Source organism: Cervus canadensis, chromosome X (assembly GCF_019320065.1).
Source record: "Cervus canadensis isolate Bull #8, Minnesota chromosome X, ASM1932006v1, whole genome shotgun sequence".
NCBI classification, from domain to species: domain Eukaryota; kingdom Metazoa; phylum Chordata; class Mammalia; order Artiodactyla; family Cervidae; genus Cervus; species Cervus canadensis.
Genome location: NC_057419.1, coordinates 77024491 through 77038841, shown reverse-complemented (window position 1 = coordinate 77038841; position 14351 = coordinate 77024491). Strand labels below are relative to the sequence as shown.

Genomic DNA, 14351 nt, shown 5'->3' with positions numbered 1-14351 from the left:
AATATCTTCTTCGTCTGTTAGGTCCATACCATTTCTGTCCTTTATCGAGCCCATTACATAGCTTAGATTGTTTTAAAACATTAAAGAAAAGTAATAGCAACTTTCATTCTCCATGACTGGAAAAATCTTTCAATAAAACTGAGTATGTGAAAAATGCAAAATAAACATGTCCTGTAAAAACTTTCTTATCCCATTCTTTCAAGAAATGAAAAGTAAGCTCTCCTGAACCCTAAACAATCAACATATAGCATTTATGAAGTGTCTACACACAGATGTTATTCAGGATACAAAGACAAGGTCCTTAACATGCTGACATGATGGTAGGATATGTGGTAGGATATGTTTGTTATTATTGAATTGCAAGGGTTAATTTACTTTATCTCCAATCTCCTGTATAGTCAATGATACACATCCGGCAACATGGCTAGGTTACAAACGCTAACCATGGACTATTAATATGAGTTCCTGACCTCTTCACATTCATACATTCTCATATTGAGTCATTTACCCAAAAATTATTTACTAAGCAGCTGTGTACCAAGCATCCAAGAGCAGATACAGTATATAGCATGAGACTTCTTGAAATTTCTTTTGAAACAGCTCTCATGGCTTAAGAGAAAGTTTATGTTAAGGGAAGTCAGGAGATAGCTTAGAGTAGTCCTACATAAGCACACTGCTGAATTTTCATGTCATCTTTAAAAATTCTGGTACATTTTATATCTTACTCTATTATATATCCATTTTAAGTAATATTTTTAAATGCTCTCCATTCAATTGAAGGTATTGGTATTTAAATATATATATGTATTATATACATATTATATATAATGGCAACCCACTGCAGTATTCTTGCCTGGAGAATCCCCATGGAGAGAGGAGACTGGTGGGCTACAGTCCATAGCATTGCAAAGTCAGACACAACTGAAGCAACTTAGCATGCACAGGTAGACAGACACAGAAACATAGATGTGTATGAATGGCTTAATATACATTAATAGATTAACTAGCTCTGTCCACTGAGAGAGCCTAGAAACCATAACACTCCAGTAAGAATGACATCTAGTACTCTGAGCGTGGTTTCTAAATCTTATTCTCAAATACACAGAGAGGGCTCATGGATAAGTGATTGTTTCTAGGGCTACAGCAGGGAAAACACAAGATGAGCCTGGAGCATCTTGCAGTGTCAGAAAGTAAGGAAGTGCTCAAACAAGGATTGGATATTTCACAATGACACAGGAACCAACTGAAAGGAACTCACAGTGACCAAAGCTGGAACAATTTGAGCAACAAAATAAACAATGGCAACATGAGATTATAACCTAGAGAATAAAATATCCATTAACCCACAGTTATACATATATAATTTAATAAATAAATGAGGAAGAAGAAACAGTTCTTATTTATAGAAGAAATGCAATAAATAAATGAAGATAGGAAGAGGAATTACCATTAGGCAAACATTAGTATACCTTGGGGGAGACAATTTGAGACTATTAACAACTAAAACAAAGTGGGAACCTGGACTAGATCCTGAAGCAGAAAAATAACATTACTGAAAAAAACTAGTGAAATTCAAATTAGGTCTACAGTTTAGTGGTTAGTATTCAGCAATATTCATTTCTAAGTTTTAACAATGGTACTATGGCTACAGAAGATATTAACATTAAGGGGAGCTAAATAAAGTGTATACAGAAACTCTCTGTATTAATTTTGCAACTTAACCACAAATCTAAAATTTGCTCAAAAAATCTTAATACTTTAATGCATTATATTGTTTATAAAATTTATACAAGAGGAAGATGCTCCACTGTCTATCCCTTGGCTTCAAATGCCACCACCACCTAAAGTACCAGAACACCACTACAGTTTGAAAAGCATGATTCTAATCTATTCAACAGTAGAACTTAATTGAGAAATAAGCAAAAATGCAAGGTAGTGATTTTCTACTGTCTACAAATTAGCATTAGTTAGAATAATTCAACTAATTTATTTTTAATAAATATATACAGGTACATCAAGAACAAAGACAGTGTGGTATATTTTGAAGAACGCTGGAATAGGAACAAGATCTGACTTTTGCCCCAGCCATCTGCTTGTTTGACTACAGGCAAACCTCAACTTTCTCATCAACAGATGACTCTCTTACAAACTACTGTGAATCTACCTCCTGTAGATCAGCAAGGACCAATGTTGCACTGAGTATGTATGAGGTAATTCTAAATTCCCATCACTAGAACAGTGGCTTGGCAAATATAATATTTATCAAATATTTAAGAACTGCTATATTCCAGACCTCTCAAACACTGGGGATATAAAGATGACTAAGACCTGATCCCTAATTTCTAAGAGTCTAACAGGGCCAACAGATTTATAAATAATAATAATACTGTATATAAAATATTACAAGGATATACAGGATACTTGAAAGTACAGACAAATAGAAAAATCAATACTACTTGGATTATCAAGGAAGAAATCACTAGAAAGTGGTATACTAGCTATGTCCTAAAGGAGGAGTACTCTATTTGCACAGAATAGAGGCCAGCATGAAAAAAAGGCATAAAGATGTAAGAGAATACTGTATACTTCGAGAGTATATGATGGAATATTGCTGAAGCAGCTGGTAGGTGGCAGGGAAAATTTCTCTGAGACTTTACAACTGCAAATTTAAACCACAGGTGACTATGATGTTCTAATGCATACTACTCACATAAACCAAGAATCATCAAGCTGAGAAATTAACATACAAATTGTTTTGAGCCAGGGCAGTAGACAGAATAATGGGGAACCATTATTCCCCAAAGATGTCCATATCCGAATCCCCAGAAGCTGTGAATAAGTTATCTTATATGGCAAAAGGGACTTTGCTAACGTGTAAATTAAGTATCCTAAGATAGGAGGAATATCCTACATTATACATGTAGGCCCCAATGTAAACAGAAGGTTCCTTATGAGGAAGGGAAGAAGGTCAAAGGCAGAAAAACAAGATGGCATGATAGAGGTTGAACTGAGGCTCTTGAAGACAGAGCAAGGGGACAAGAGCCAAGGAATGCAGGTGCCTCTGGAAACTGAAAAAGATAAGGAAACAGATGTTCCCCTGAATCCTCCAAAAGGAATGAAACACTGCCTGCCTATGACCTGATTTCAGACCCATAAAATTCATTTCATACTTCTGATCTGCAGAACTATAAAAGAATAAATTTTGTGTTGTGATATGATACTACATGGGATATCCCAGGTGGTGTAATGGTAAAGAATCCACCTGACAATGCAAGAGACAAAGGAGATGCTGGGAGATTCCTGGATTAGGAAGATCCCCTGGAGAAGGAAATGGCAATCCATTCCAATATTCTTGTCTAGGAAATTCCATGGACAGAGGAGCCTGGTGGACTACAGTCCATGGAGTCGCAAAGAGTTTGACATGACTTAGTGACAAAGAGCAACAGCAGCAAGCTAATACATATGTGACAATTTGTTACAGGGGCAACAGGAAACTCATATAGTCAGTAATAGCACCAGGTGACCAGGCAAAAGAAAATGCAAAACCACTTAGTACAAATATACCCCATCAGCCAGGTCACAGAGCATTCCCACGGATAAACCGCCACTAAAAAAAATCTGGAAAAACATTTTAGGGAAAGAAAAGAAAAAGTACTGACCCTGAAGATAGAAAATGACAAACAGGAGTATTAAACCTCAAAGAACTTCACATAAAACTTCACATGCTTTAAAAAAATGAATTGAAACACACGGGAAGAACATGACAACTTTTAAAAAAATTACTCAATGAAAGTCATTTAAGAAAACAATAGCTAGGTTAAATAAAAAACTAGACATATTTCAAGACAGAATTGGGCTTCCCAGGTGGCACAGCGCCAACTAAGGAGACACAAGAGACATGGGTCAGGAAGATCCCCTGGAGTAGGAAATGGCAACTTGCTCCAGTATTCTTACCTGGAAAATTCCATGGACAAAGGAGCCTAGCGAGCTACAGTCTATGGGGTCGCAAAGAGTTGGACATGACTGAGTAACTGAGCACACATACAAGACAGAACTGGGATTCCCTGGTGGCTCAGTAGTAAATAATCCACCTGCAGTGCAAGAGATGTGGGTTATGCAAGTTTGATCCCTGGGTCAGGAAGTTCCCCTAGAGGAAGAAATGGCAACCAACTCCAATATTCTTGATGGGATAATCCCATGGACAGAGGAGCCTACAGTCCATGTGGTTGCAAAAGAGTGGGACATGCTTCAGCAACTAAACAATAACAACAACAAGACAGAACTAATGAACTAGAAGTCTGCAAACATTTTCTATAAAGGGCCAGATAGTAAATTTTTAGGCTTTGCAGATGACACAGCTTTTGCTGAAGCTACTTAACTCTGCCTTTGTAGTGTAAAAGTAGCCATAGTCAATGTCACTATGTAAACAGGTGTTAAGTATATAATCATGGTTGTATTCCAATAAGACTTTATTTTAAAAAACAAGTGGAGAATTCTCTGGTGTTACAGTGGATGGGAATCCACCTGCCAATGAAGGGGACACAGGTTAGATCCCTGTTCTGGGAGGATTCCACGTGTCATGGGGCAACTAAGCCCATGAACCGTAACTACTGAGCCCATGTGTCTAGACCCCATGCTCTGCAACAAGAGAAGCCACTGTAATGAGAAGCCCATGCACCGCAACACAGCACAACCAAAAATAAATAAATAAAAACAAGTGGCTAACCTGTGGGCCATAGTTGGTAACCCCAGAACAAGAAGATAAAGCTGAGGAAACTACTCGGAATGTAGTATCAAAAGGTAAAAAGATGAAAAATATGAAAGAGATATTAAAAGGCCTTTCCCTTCTCCAGGGGATCTTCCCAACCCAGGGATCAAAGCCAGGTCCTCCCACATTGCAGGAGGATTCTTTATGAGCTGAGCCACAAGGGAAGCCCTTAAAAGGCCTAAAGGATAGAATGAGAAGGTGCAATATATAAGAGAATTTCTAAAAGAAAGAATAAGAGAGAACTAATATTTGAAGAAACAGTTGAGTGTTTTCCCACCAACAAAAGGCATAAATCATCTGATTTCAAGAAACAAAACAATTTCTGAACAAGTATAAATAGAAATAAAATCCACACCTCAACAAATTACTATACAACTATAAGGACAAACAGAAGAATATTAAAACAATCAGCAAAAAAAGAGAATTCATCTAACAAAGAATGACATTTCTCAACAACAAAAGAAGCTAGAGGACAAAGTCTGAAAGAAAATTACCTTCAGTGTGTAATCACAGAATCAACTAAACTATAATTTGAGATTGAGAGTGAAACAAAAGCGTTAACAGACAAAGACACTAACATTCAGGTTGAAGGAACTTAAGGAAGCAGGATATTGTCTCCAGGTAGTAGCAAAGACAAAAAAGAAAAAAATACTGACAAACACAAGGGCATATCCAAACAAGTATTTAGTACAAAAAATAAAATGAAGTGTTAGTCACTCAATTGTGTCTGACTCTTTGTGACCCTATGGACTGTAGCCCACCAGACTTTGTCCATGTGGGATTCTCCAGACAAGAATACTGGAGTGGATAGCCATTCCCTTCTCCAGAGGATCTTCCCAATCCAAGGATCAAACCTGGCTGTCCTACATTACAGGCAGATTCTTTACCATCTGAGACACCAGGGAAGCCCATCAAATACTAATAAAAAAAATACAAGATCAAAGTATTACCAAAATGCTAGGTAGCAATAAACATGAGGGGGTGGTCATTGTATTGCTTGAAAAGAGTAAGTACTTTGATGATTCTGAAAGTATAATTTGAATATATATGCCAAAAGTTTAAGCATATTCTAGACCAAAGGAAGAGAAATTTCATCTGTAATTCCAACCCAGTTGTGAGGAGGGAAAAAGTACAAATATACCTCTACTCAATACAAGACAAAAAACTAAGAGAAGAAAAAAAAAGGAATGGTAAAGAGAACACACAAATAAGATAGTAGAAATACATGTGAATACTAGTAAATACTAGTAAATCATGATAAATATACTAAATTCAGTTAAAAAAGACTGCCAGATTGAAGCAATAAAGTAAAATCTACTTATATGCTATTTGTAAGATGCATACATATTAAGATGCAGAAAGACTGAAAATAAAAGGAGAAGAAATCTTGGGGGGAAAAACAAGAAAACCTCATATTGCTATGTAATATAAAAAACAAACTTTAAGGCAAAAGGCATTAGCAAGGGGAAAAAACATAAGGTAAACTACATGGGGATATCATTAATTCTAAATCTACATGCTTTTATGAATACTCAAGAATACATAAAGCAAAAATTAATAGAATTATAAAGAAAAAATAAGAATGCCACACTCAGTAAAAGTGATATCTAATAAACACCTCCCAATTAATAGAGCAATCAGATAACAGATATTCTGAACCAACAAAATTAACAAGTTTGATTTAACGAAAAGATGGATCTCCATATCCAACAATCAGCAAAAGTTTTCTCTTTTAGTTTTATTTCTACATTAAATTTACTCATAAAAACATTCTAAAAACATACAAATTTTCCTTTAAACAAGTATACTAAAACATAAAAAAAACCTTTTAAGTCACATGGAGTCATATAATTATAAACCATAAAACAATTCTCAAAAATACTAAATAACTGAAATCACACAGAGCTAATTATCTGACGTTAATGTAATTAAATTAGAAATTGGTTATTCAAAAAAGAATAGTTAAAAATTATATTTGGTAAGAAATGTATGAAGAACTCTCAAAACTCAACAGTAAAACAATCCAAACTGAAAACAGTCTAAAGACATGAAGACATTTCATCAAAGAGAATACACAGATACCATATAAGCACCTGAAAACTGGCCAACATTATTAAATATTAGGGCAGCGTGAAGTAAAACTCCAATGAGATATCACTACACACTAGCCAGAATTGAACTCTCCTCACTCCTCCACCAAAAAGAGTTAACAACAACAAATGCTGTCAAAGATAACAAAGAAACTGGAACACTCATACATTGCTAGTGGGACCGTAAAATGGTATAAGCACTCTGAAAACTTGACTGCCTTTCTCAATAAACTAAAATAAACATGCCATTACCATATGACCCAGCAAGTGAACTGCTGAGCATTTATCGCAGAAAAATAAAAACGTAAGTTCACACACACAAAAACCTACAGATGAATGTTAACACAACAATTCTATCAGAGCCAAAAACTAGAATCAGTTCAAATGACATTCAACAGGTGAATGGTTAAACAAACCATGATACATACAGAATACAGAATACTATTATACAGTATAATAGTAATTATAATTATATTACTGTACAGAATACAGTAATAAAAAAGGAAAAAAAAACTATTGATATATATATAACAACTTTGATAAATCTCCAAGTAACAACTTTGATGAATTATGCTGAGTGACAAAAGACAAGGCCAAAATGCACACTGTACAGTTTCATCCTCAAAATGACAAAATTATACAGCTAAAAATCAAATCAGTGGTTGCTGAGGCTAGAAATAGGGGAGGTAGAGGAAGGAGGTAGGTACAGACATAGAAAGGCAAAATGAGCAATCCATGGTGCTGGAACTACTCAGTATTCTGAATTTTTTCTATACTGAATCAAATTTAAACATGATAAAAACTTACATATTTTCTCCTCATCCTCTTTTTCTGGTGAGCATATTGTAGGACACATAAAAAGTTAACAGTGGGTTGCAGGCAGGAAGATTGAAGAGGCACACTAGAACTTTACATTCTCACTTCCCTGTTTTGTCACGAGTGTTCAAAATTATAAATATTGAAATAAAAAATGTATATAGAAATCTAAAAACATATTTCTAAATAACTAATGGCTCAAAAAAGAGATCATAATGGCTATAAGACTTAAAACTTGTACAAGATAGCTAATGTGACTAATGGCTCAAAAAAGAGATCATAATGGCTATAAGACTTAAAACTTGTACAAGATAGCTAATGTGATCCTAAGAGGGAGCTAGAATCATAAACACACTAAACATAAAGCTAAAATACAAAGAACTAAGAATTCAATTCTAGAAGTTAGAAAAAGAACAAGACTAATCTCAAGCCAAAGAAAGAAGGACGGAAACAATAAAGATAAGCACAGATATTAATTAGATAGAAAACAAAGATAACATAGAAGGTTACAACAAAGCAAAACCTGGTTCTTTGAAAAGACTAACAATACAGACAAATCTCTACCAAGACAGAGCAGGGAGAAAACAGAAAAAAGGAACATGTAATACTAAGAATTTTAAGTTTCCATTGCTATCAAGAATAGTATGGCAGTTTCTCAAAAAACTTAAAAATAGAATTACTATATGATCTAGTAATCCCAATTCTGGGTATATATCCAAAAGAACTGAACGCAGGATCTTGAAGATACATTTGCACATTCATGTTCATAGCAGTATTATTTACCATGTGCCAGAGGTGGAAGTGAGTCAAGCATTCATCAACAGATAAATGAATATGTTGTATTGTGTAAACATACAATGGAATATTATTCAATCTTAAAAAGGAAGGAAATTCTAACACATGATACAAAATAGATGAGCCTTGAGGACTTATACTGTATGAAATAAGCCAGTTACAAAAAGACAAATAATATCTAATTCCCACTATATGAGGTATCTGTGTGCATGTGTGCTAAGTCGTTTCAGTGGTCTGACTCTATGCAACCCCACATACTGTAGCCCGCCAGGCTCCTGTTTCCATGGGGAATCTCCAGGCAAGAATATTGGAGTGGGTTGCTGTGCCCTCCTCCAGGAATTGTTCCCGACCCAATGACTGAACTCCTTGTCTCATGTCTACCACTAGCACCACCTGGGAAGCCTATATGAGGTATCTACAGAAGTAAAATTTATGGAGACAGAAAGTAAAATGAGAGTTGCCAGGAGCTGGGAGGAAGAGGAATGGGGAGTTATTGTTTAATGGGCATAGTGTTTCAGGTTTATAACATCAAAAGAGTTCTAAAGATCTGCTATACAACAATTAGGAATATACTCAACACTATTGAATTGTATATGCTTAGAAATAGTTAAGATGGCAAGTTTTATGTTACTTTTTTTTTAAACTACAATTTAAAGGTTATTTTTTTATAAAGTATGGGAAGCTATGTACATGAAACAGGGATATATGGTACTATTGTAGATGTAAAGCACAAATAAAAGGACTAGGCATAGGAAAAAAGGTATCAGATTTCTGGTGCCAGAGGCTGGAGGTGGGGCAGCTGTGGGAGGGGGTACTGTATGAAGGCAGTCAAAAGGTTCAATAGGGATATTACATCCCTGATACTTATAACTAAGTACTAGGGACATAATCTACAACACGACAAATATAACTTAACACTGCTTTACGTTATACATGAAAGCTAAGACTTCTCATCACAAGGAAAATTTTTTCTATTTCTTTAATTTTTAATTTAATTTTTTCTACTTGTTTAATCTATGTGAGATGATGAATGCTCACTGAACTTATTGTGCGAATCATTTCATGATGTAAGTCAAATCATTATGCTATATACCTTACACTTATACAGTACCGTATGTCAATTTTATCACAATAAAACTCTAAGGAGAAAACTAAAACAAAAAAAAGGAAATAAAAGGACTAGGGAAAGACTGAATCTTCTTTCCTTATGAATCTTCTATTTATCTTCTCCTTTCCCTATGAAGAAGTGAAAGGCAAAGGAGAAAGGCGAAGATAAACCAATCTGAATGCAGAGTTCCAAAGAATAGCAAGGAGAGATAAGAAAGCCTTCCTCAGTGATCAATGCAAAGAAATAGAGGAAAAAAATAGAATGGGAAGGACTAGAGATCTCTTCAAGAAAATTAGAGATACCAAGGGAACATTTCATGCAAAGATGGGCATAATAAAGGTCAGAAACGGTATGGACCTAACAGAAGCAGAATCTATTAAGAAAAGGTGGCAAGAATACAAAGAAAAACTATACAAAAAAAGATCTTCATGACCCAGATAACCACGATGGTGTGATCACTCACCTAGAGCAAGACATCCTGGAAAGCGAAGTGAGCCTTAGGAGCATCTCTACGAACAAAGCTAGTGGAGGTGATGGAATTCCAGCTGAGCTATTTCAAGTCCTAAAAGATGATGCTGTGAAAATACTGCACTCAATACACCAGCAAATTTGAAAAACTTAGCAGTGATCGCAGGACTGGAAAAGGTCACTTTTCATTCCAGTCCCTAAGAAAGGCAATGCCAAAGAATGTTCAAACTACCACGCAATTGCACTCATTTCATACACTAGCAAAGTAATGCTGAAAATTCTCCAAGCTAGGCTTCAACAGCAAATGAACTGAGAACTTCCAGATGTTCAAGCTGGTTTTAGAAAAGGCAGAGGAACCAGAGATCAAATTGCCAACATCCATTGGATCATTGAAAAAGCAAGAGAATTCCAGAAGAGCATATACTTCTGCTTTATTGACTATGCCAAAGCCTTTGACTGTGTGGATCACAACAAACTGTGAAAAATTCTGAAAGAGATCAGAATATCGGACAACCTTACCTGCCTCCTGTGAAACCTATATGCAGGTCAAGAAGCAACATTTAGAACTGGACATGGAACAACAGACTGGTTCCAAATTGGCAAAGGAGTACATCAAGGAGATATATTATCACCTTGCTTATTTAACTTATATGCAGAGTACATCATGAGAAACGCTGGGCTGGAAGAACCACAAGCTGGAATCAAGATTGCTGGGAGAAATATCAGTAACTTCAGATATGCAGATGACACCAACCTTATGGCAGAAAGCAAAGAGGAACTAAAGAGCCTCTTGATGAAGGTGATAGAGGAGAGTGAAAAATCTGGCTTAAAATTCAACATTCAAAAAACTAAGATCATGGCAACTAGTCCTATCACTTCATGGCAAATAAATGGGGAAACAATGGAAACAGTGAGAGACTTTATTTTGGGGGGCTACAAAATCACTGCAGATGGTGACTGTAGCCATGAAATTAAAAGACGCTTGCTCCTTGGAAGAAAAGCTATGACTAACCTAGGCAGCATATTAAAAAGCAGAGATGCTACTTTGCTGACAAAGGTCCATATAGTCAAAGCTACGGTTTTTCCAGTAGTCATGTGCAGATGTGAGAGTTGGACCATAAAGAAGGCTGAGTACCAAAGAATTGATGATTTTGAACTGTGGTGCTGGAGAAGACTCTTGAGAGTCTCTTGGATGCAAGGAGATCAAACCAGTCAACCCTGACGGAAATCAATCCTGAATATTCATTAGAAGGACTAATACTGAAGCTGAAGCTCCAATACTTTGGCCACCTGATGCAAAGAGTCAACTCATTAGGAAAGACCTTTATGCTGGGAAAGATTGAAGGCAGGAGGAGAAGAGGACAACAGAGATAGTTGGATGGCATCACCGACTCAATGGACAGGAGTTTGAGCAAGCTCCAGGAGATGGTGAAGGACAGGGAAGCCTGGTATGCTGCAGTCCAAAAGAGTCGGACATGACTGAGCAACTGAACAACAAACAGCAACAGCAACATGAAGAGCCATAATGGCAAAAATGAATAAAAATGAGAAAATATTTAAGCGTGGCATAGAGCAGAAAACCATCTTATAAATCAATATCCAGATGTATCTAAACTCTCAAAAGCTACCAAGTATGAGGATCTAAAATAGAAGAAAAAAGTTTTGTCAGTTTGAAATACTATTTATTAAGGTATAAGTTTTTAACATTATCAAGTCTTTCTAACTGACTCACTGCTTATCAAAATTAGATTTAACTTGTTATATTCCTAATCAAAACTTATTTTATATTATCAGTAAACCCTATGTGATTTATAAAATATTCTTCATTCTGGGTAAATCTCGGGTTTTAGAAAAAAACATGCACTAGCTGGGTAAAGTTAGAATTATTACTTAACCTCACTATGCCCCACATTTCCCATTTGTTAAATTAGGATAACACTACCCTCACTTGGCTGTGATGGGAATTAAATTACATATGTAAAGAAGCTGATACAAGAAGTACCTTACAGTGCAAACACAAGAGATAACTGGGAAATTTGAGATTTTATTTTCAGTTTTAGGTTAATTAATGTTATCAGAAACAAATTTGAATTTATGTTCTTATTAAGCCTTTTTAAAGCATACTAGTCCTAAGTACCTCAGCGTTCAAGGCAGCACCTTTTTTGGCATGTGAATCCATATGTCAAAAAGACTGAATTAAGACGTTAACACAGCAGTTGCACACATAACAGATTTCCCTGGTGGCTCAGATGGTAAAGAATCCATCTGCAATGCAAAAGACCGGGGTTAGATCCCTGGGTTGGGAAGATCCCCTGGAGGAGGGCATGACAACCCACTCCAGTAAGAACCCCCATGGGCAGAGGAACCTGGTGGGCTACAGTCGCAAAGAGTCAGACACGACTGAGCAATTACTGTGGTGTATGTGTGTGCATATAACAGTGAAAGAGAATTCCAAGGGCAGGACTTAAGAACAGAAAATAACTCAATTTAGAAATTTCATTCAATGACTGGGGAATTAATATATTTTGAAAATAACTTTAGAAAGGCTAAATGAACTAATACCACTTTTGGATTCCTACATACTTACAATGGAATAATATATGAGAAGGCACTGTAAGCTGTAACAAATCTAGCTATTCTTTGCATTCTGGCATTTTGAAAAACCTGTTACTATCAAACAGAAAATACAAAGTCATTATTTCGTGTTTCCTTTCTACTCCAATTTAATGAACAATTAAAGTACCAATACAAAGGTCAAAAGCGTTAAATAGATAGGTGGAAAGTTAAGAGTTTGTTTCTGAAGGAAGCAGGAATGGAAAGATTTATACTTTACCTTAAAGTTGAATTTTCCATTTACTTCCTTTTTATCATCACATTTAAGGAAAAGGGGGGAAAAATTCTAAATATTTTAGAAAACTCTTAGTTAAGATTTTTCAAGCAAACCACATACTCTATTAGCTGATTTCTTCAACTATCATATGCCACATCTAAAATACAACAGCATATACAGGGTTTACATACCCACATACATATGATTAAAAGGGTAAGTATGTTTCCAAGCTTTGTGGAAAATTACTTATCATTTAGAAAAACAAAATCATTAATGTTAAAAATAAAATTATGGTACATTTGTTTTATACTCAAAGGAAAGAGATCACTATTTCACAAACTATAATAGGAGAACCCGTACATTATATATTTCACATGTTTTTTGTGAAAATTAAACAATTCTAATAATTTTTCTAACTTTAAAAGTTTATACTGGACATATACATGTACACACGTGTATGCATATTTAAATTTTAATTTTGTATAGAGATATTTAGGAAGTATCAAATGCTACCACTGATAAACTTACGAATCAACATGCAGAACCCTCTGGCCACTTCTTGAACATGCAGCCGCAATGATGGATTCAGGCAAACCTATAAAAACATACACCTATATCATTTAGGATGTAGAAAAAAAATATATATATAAAGCACAAAAAATGTTCAATTCATACCACTGTTGTATAGAAGAGTTTAACAAAAGAGGCTCATTCTTGTATTCAAAATTATAAACTTTATATTATACTTGAATGATGCTTCTTGAACATATACTAGTAATACTGAAAATGTTATCATGTGGAAGGGAGATTTTTTAAAACTCAAGTACTTAAATTCTTTTTATCTGCCAATTACCATAAATAAGCAACTGTCAAAATATTGTTCATATAAGCACTTTGTTTCAGAAACTATGTTCACATACTAGCTGATCGGATTCTCCCAAATGCACTGACAGAAAAGGATCTGCATGTTCATTTAAAGATGAAGAAGAAACTGGGGTGCAAACTGGTTAACCTGCTGCCCAATGCTTTAAAAAAAAGCTCTAGAATTGAAATTTTAACATAAATCTAACTTCAAGTCACAGTGTCTCTTAGGGGTAATGGCATGTATTTTTTCAGTTTAAGCAATAGGCTAACTAATTTTAAAAAAGGTAATTTACATGATACATTATTTCACTTCTACTTAATACAGTAGTTTGATAAGAACATTACTGTTTTGAAATTAAATTAAACCATATCATAAAGTTTGTTATCATAAAGTGAAAGTGAAGTCGCTCAGTCGTGTCCGACTCTTTGCGACTCCATGGACTACCAGTCTCCTCCGCCCATGGGATTTTCCAGGCAAGATTACTGGAGTGGGTAGCCATTTCCTTCTTCAGGGATGGAACCTGGGTCTCCTGCACTGCAGGCAGACTCTTTACCATCTGAGCCACCAGGGAAGCCCCTTTGTTATCATAAAGGGAAATATATATTACTACT

The 14351-nt window shown here is 35.4% G+C and overlaps 1 protein-coding gene across 1 annotated transcript in view; it reads right to left on the bottom strand.

Annotated features, from left to right (window-relative positions):
* The window catches only part of CHM (CHM Rab escort protein), a 221307-nt gene that overhangs the window by 183689 nt on the left and 23267 nt on the right, over nucleotides 1-14351 (bottom strand). The window contains exon 2 of the mRNA XM_043459787.1: nucleotides 13404-13470. Within this exon, the coding sequence (XP_043315722.1) occupies nucleotides 13404-13470 (67 nt within the window). The remainder of the gene's footprint in view (nucleotides 1-13403; nucleotides 13471-14351) is intronic.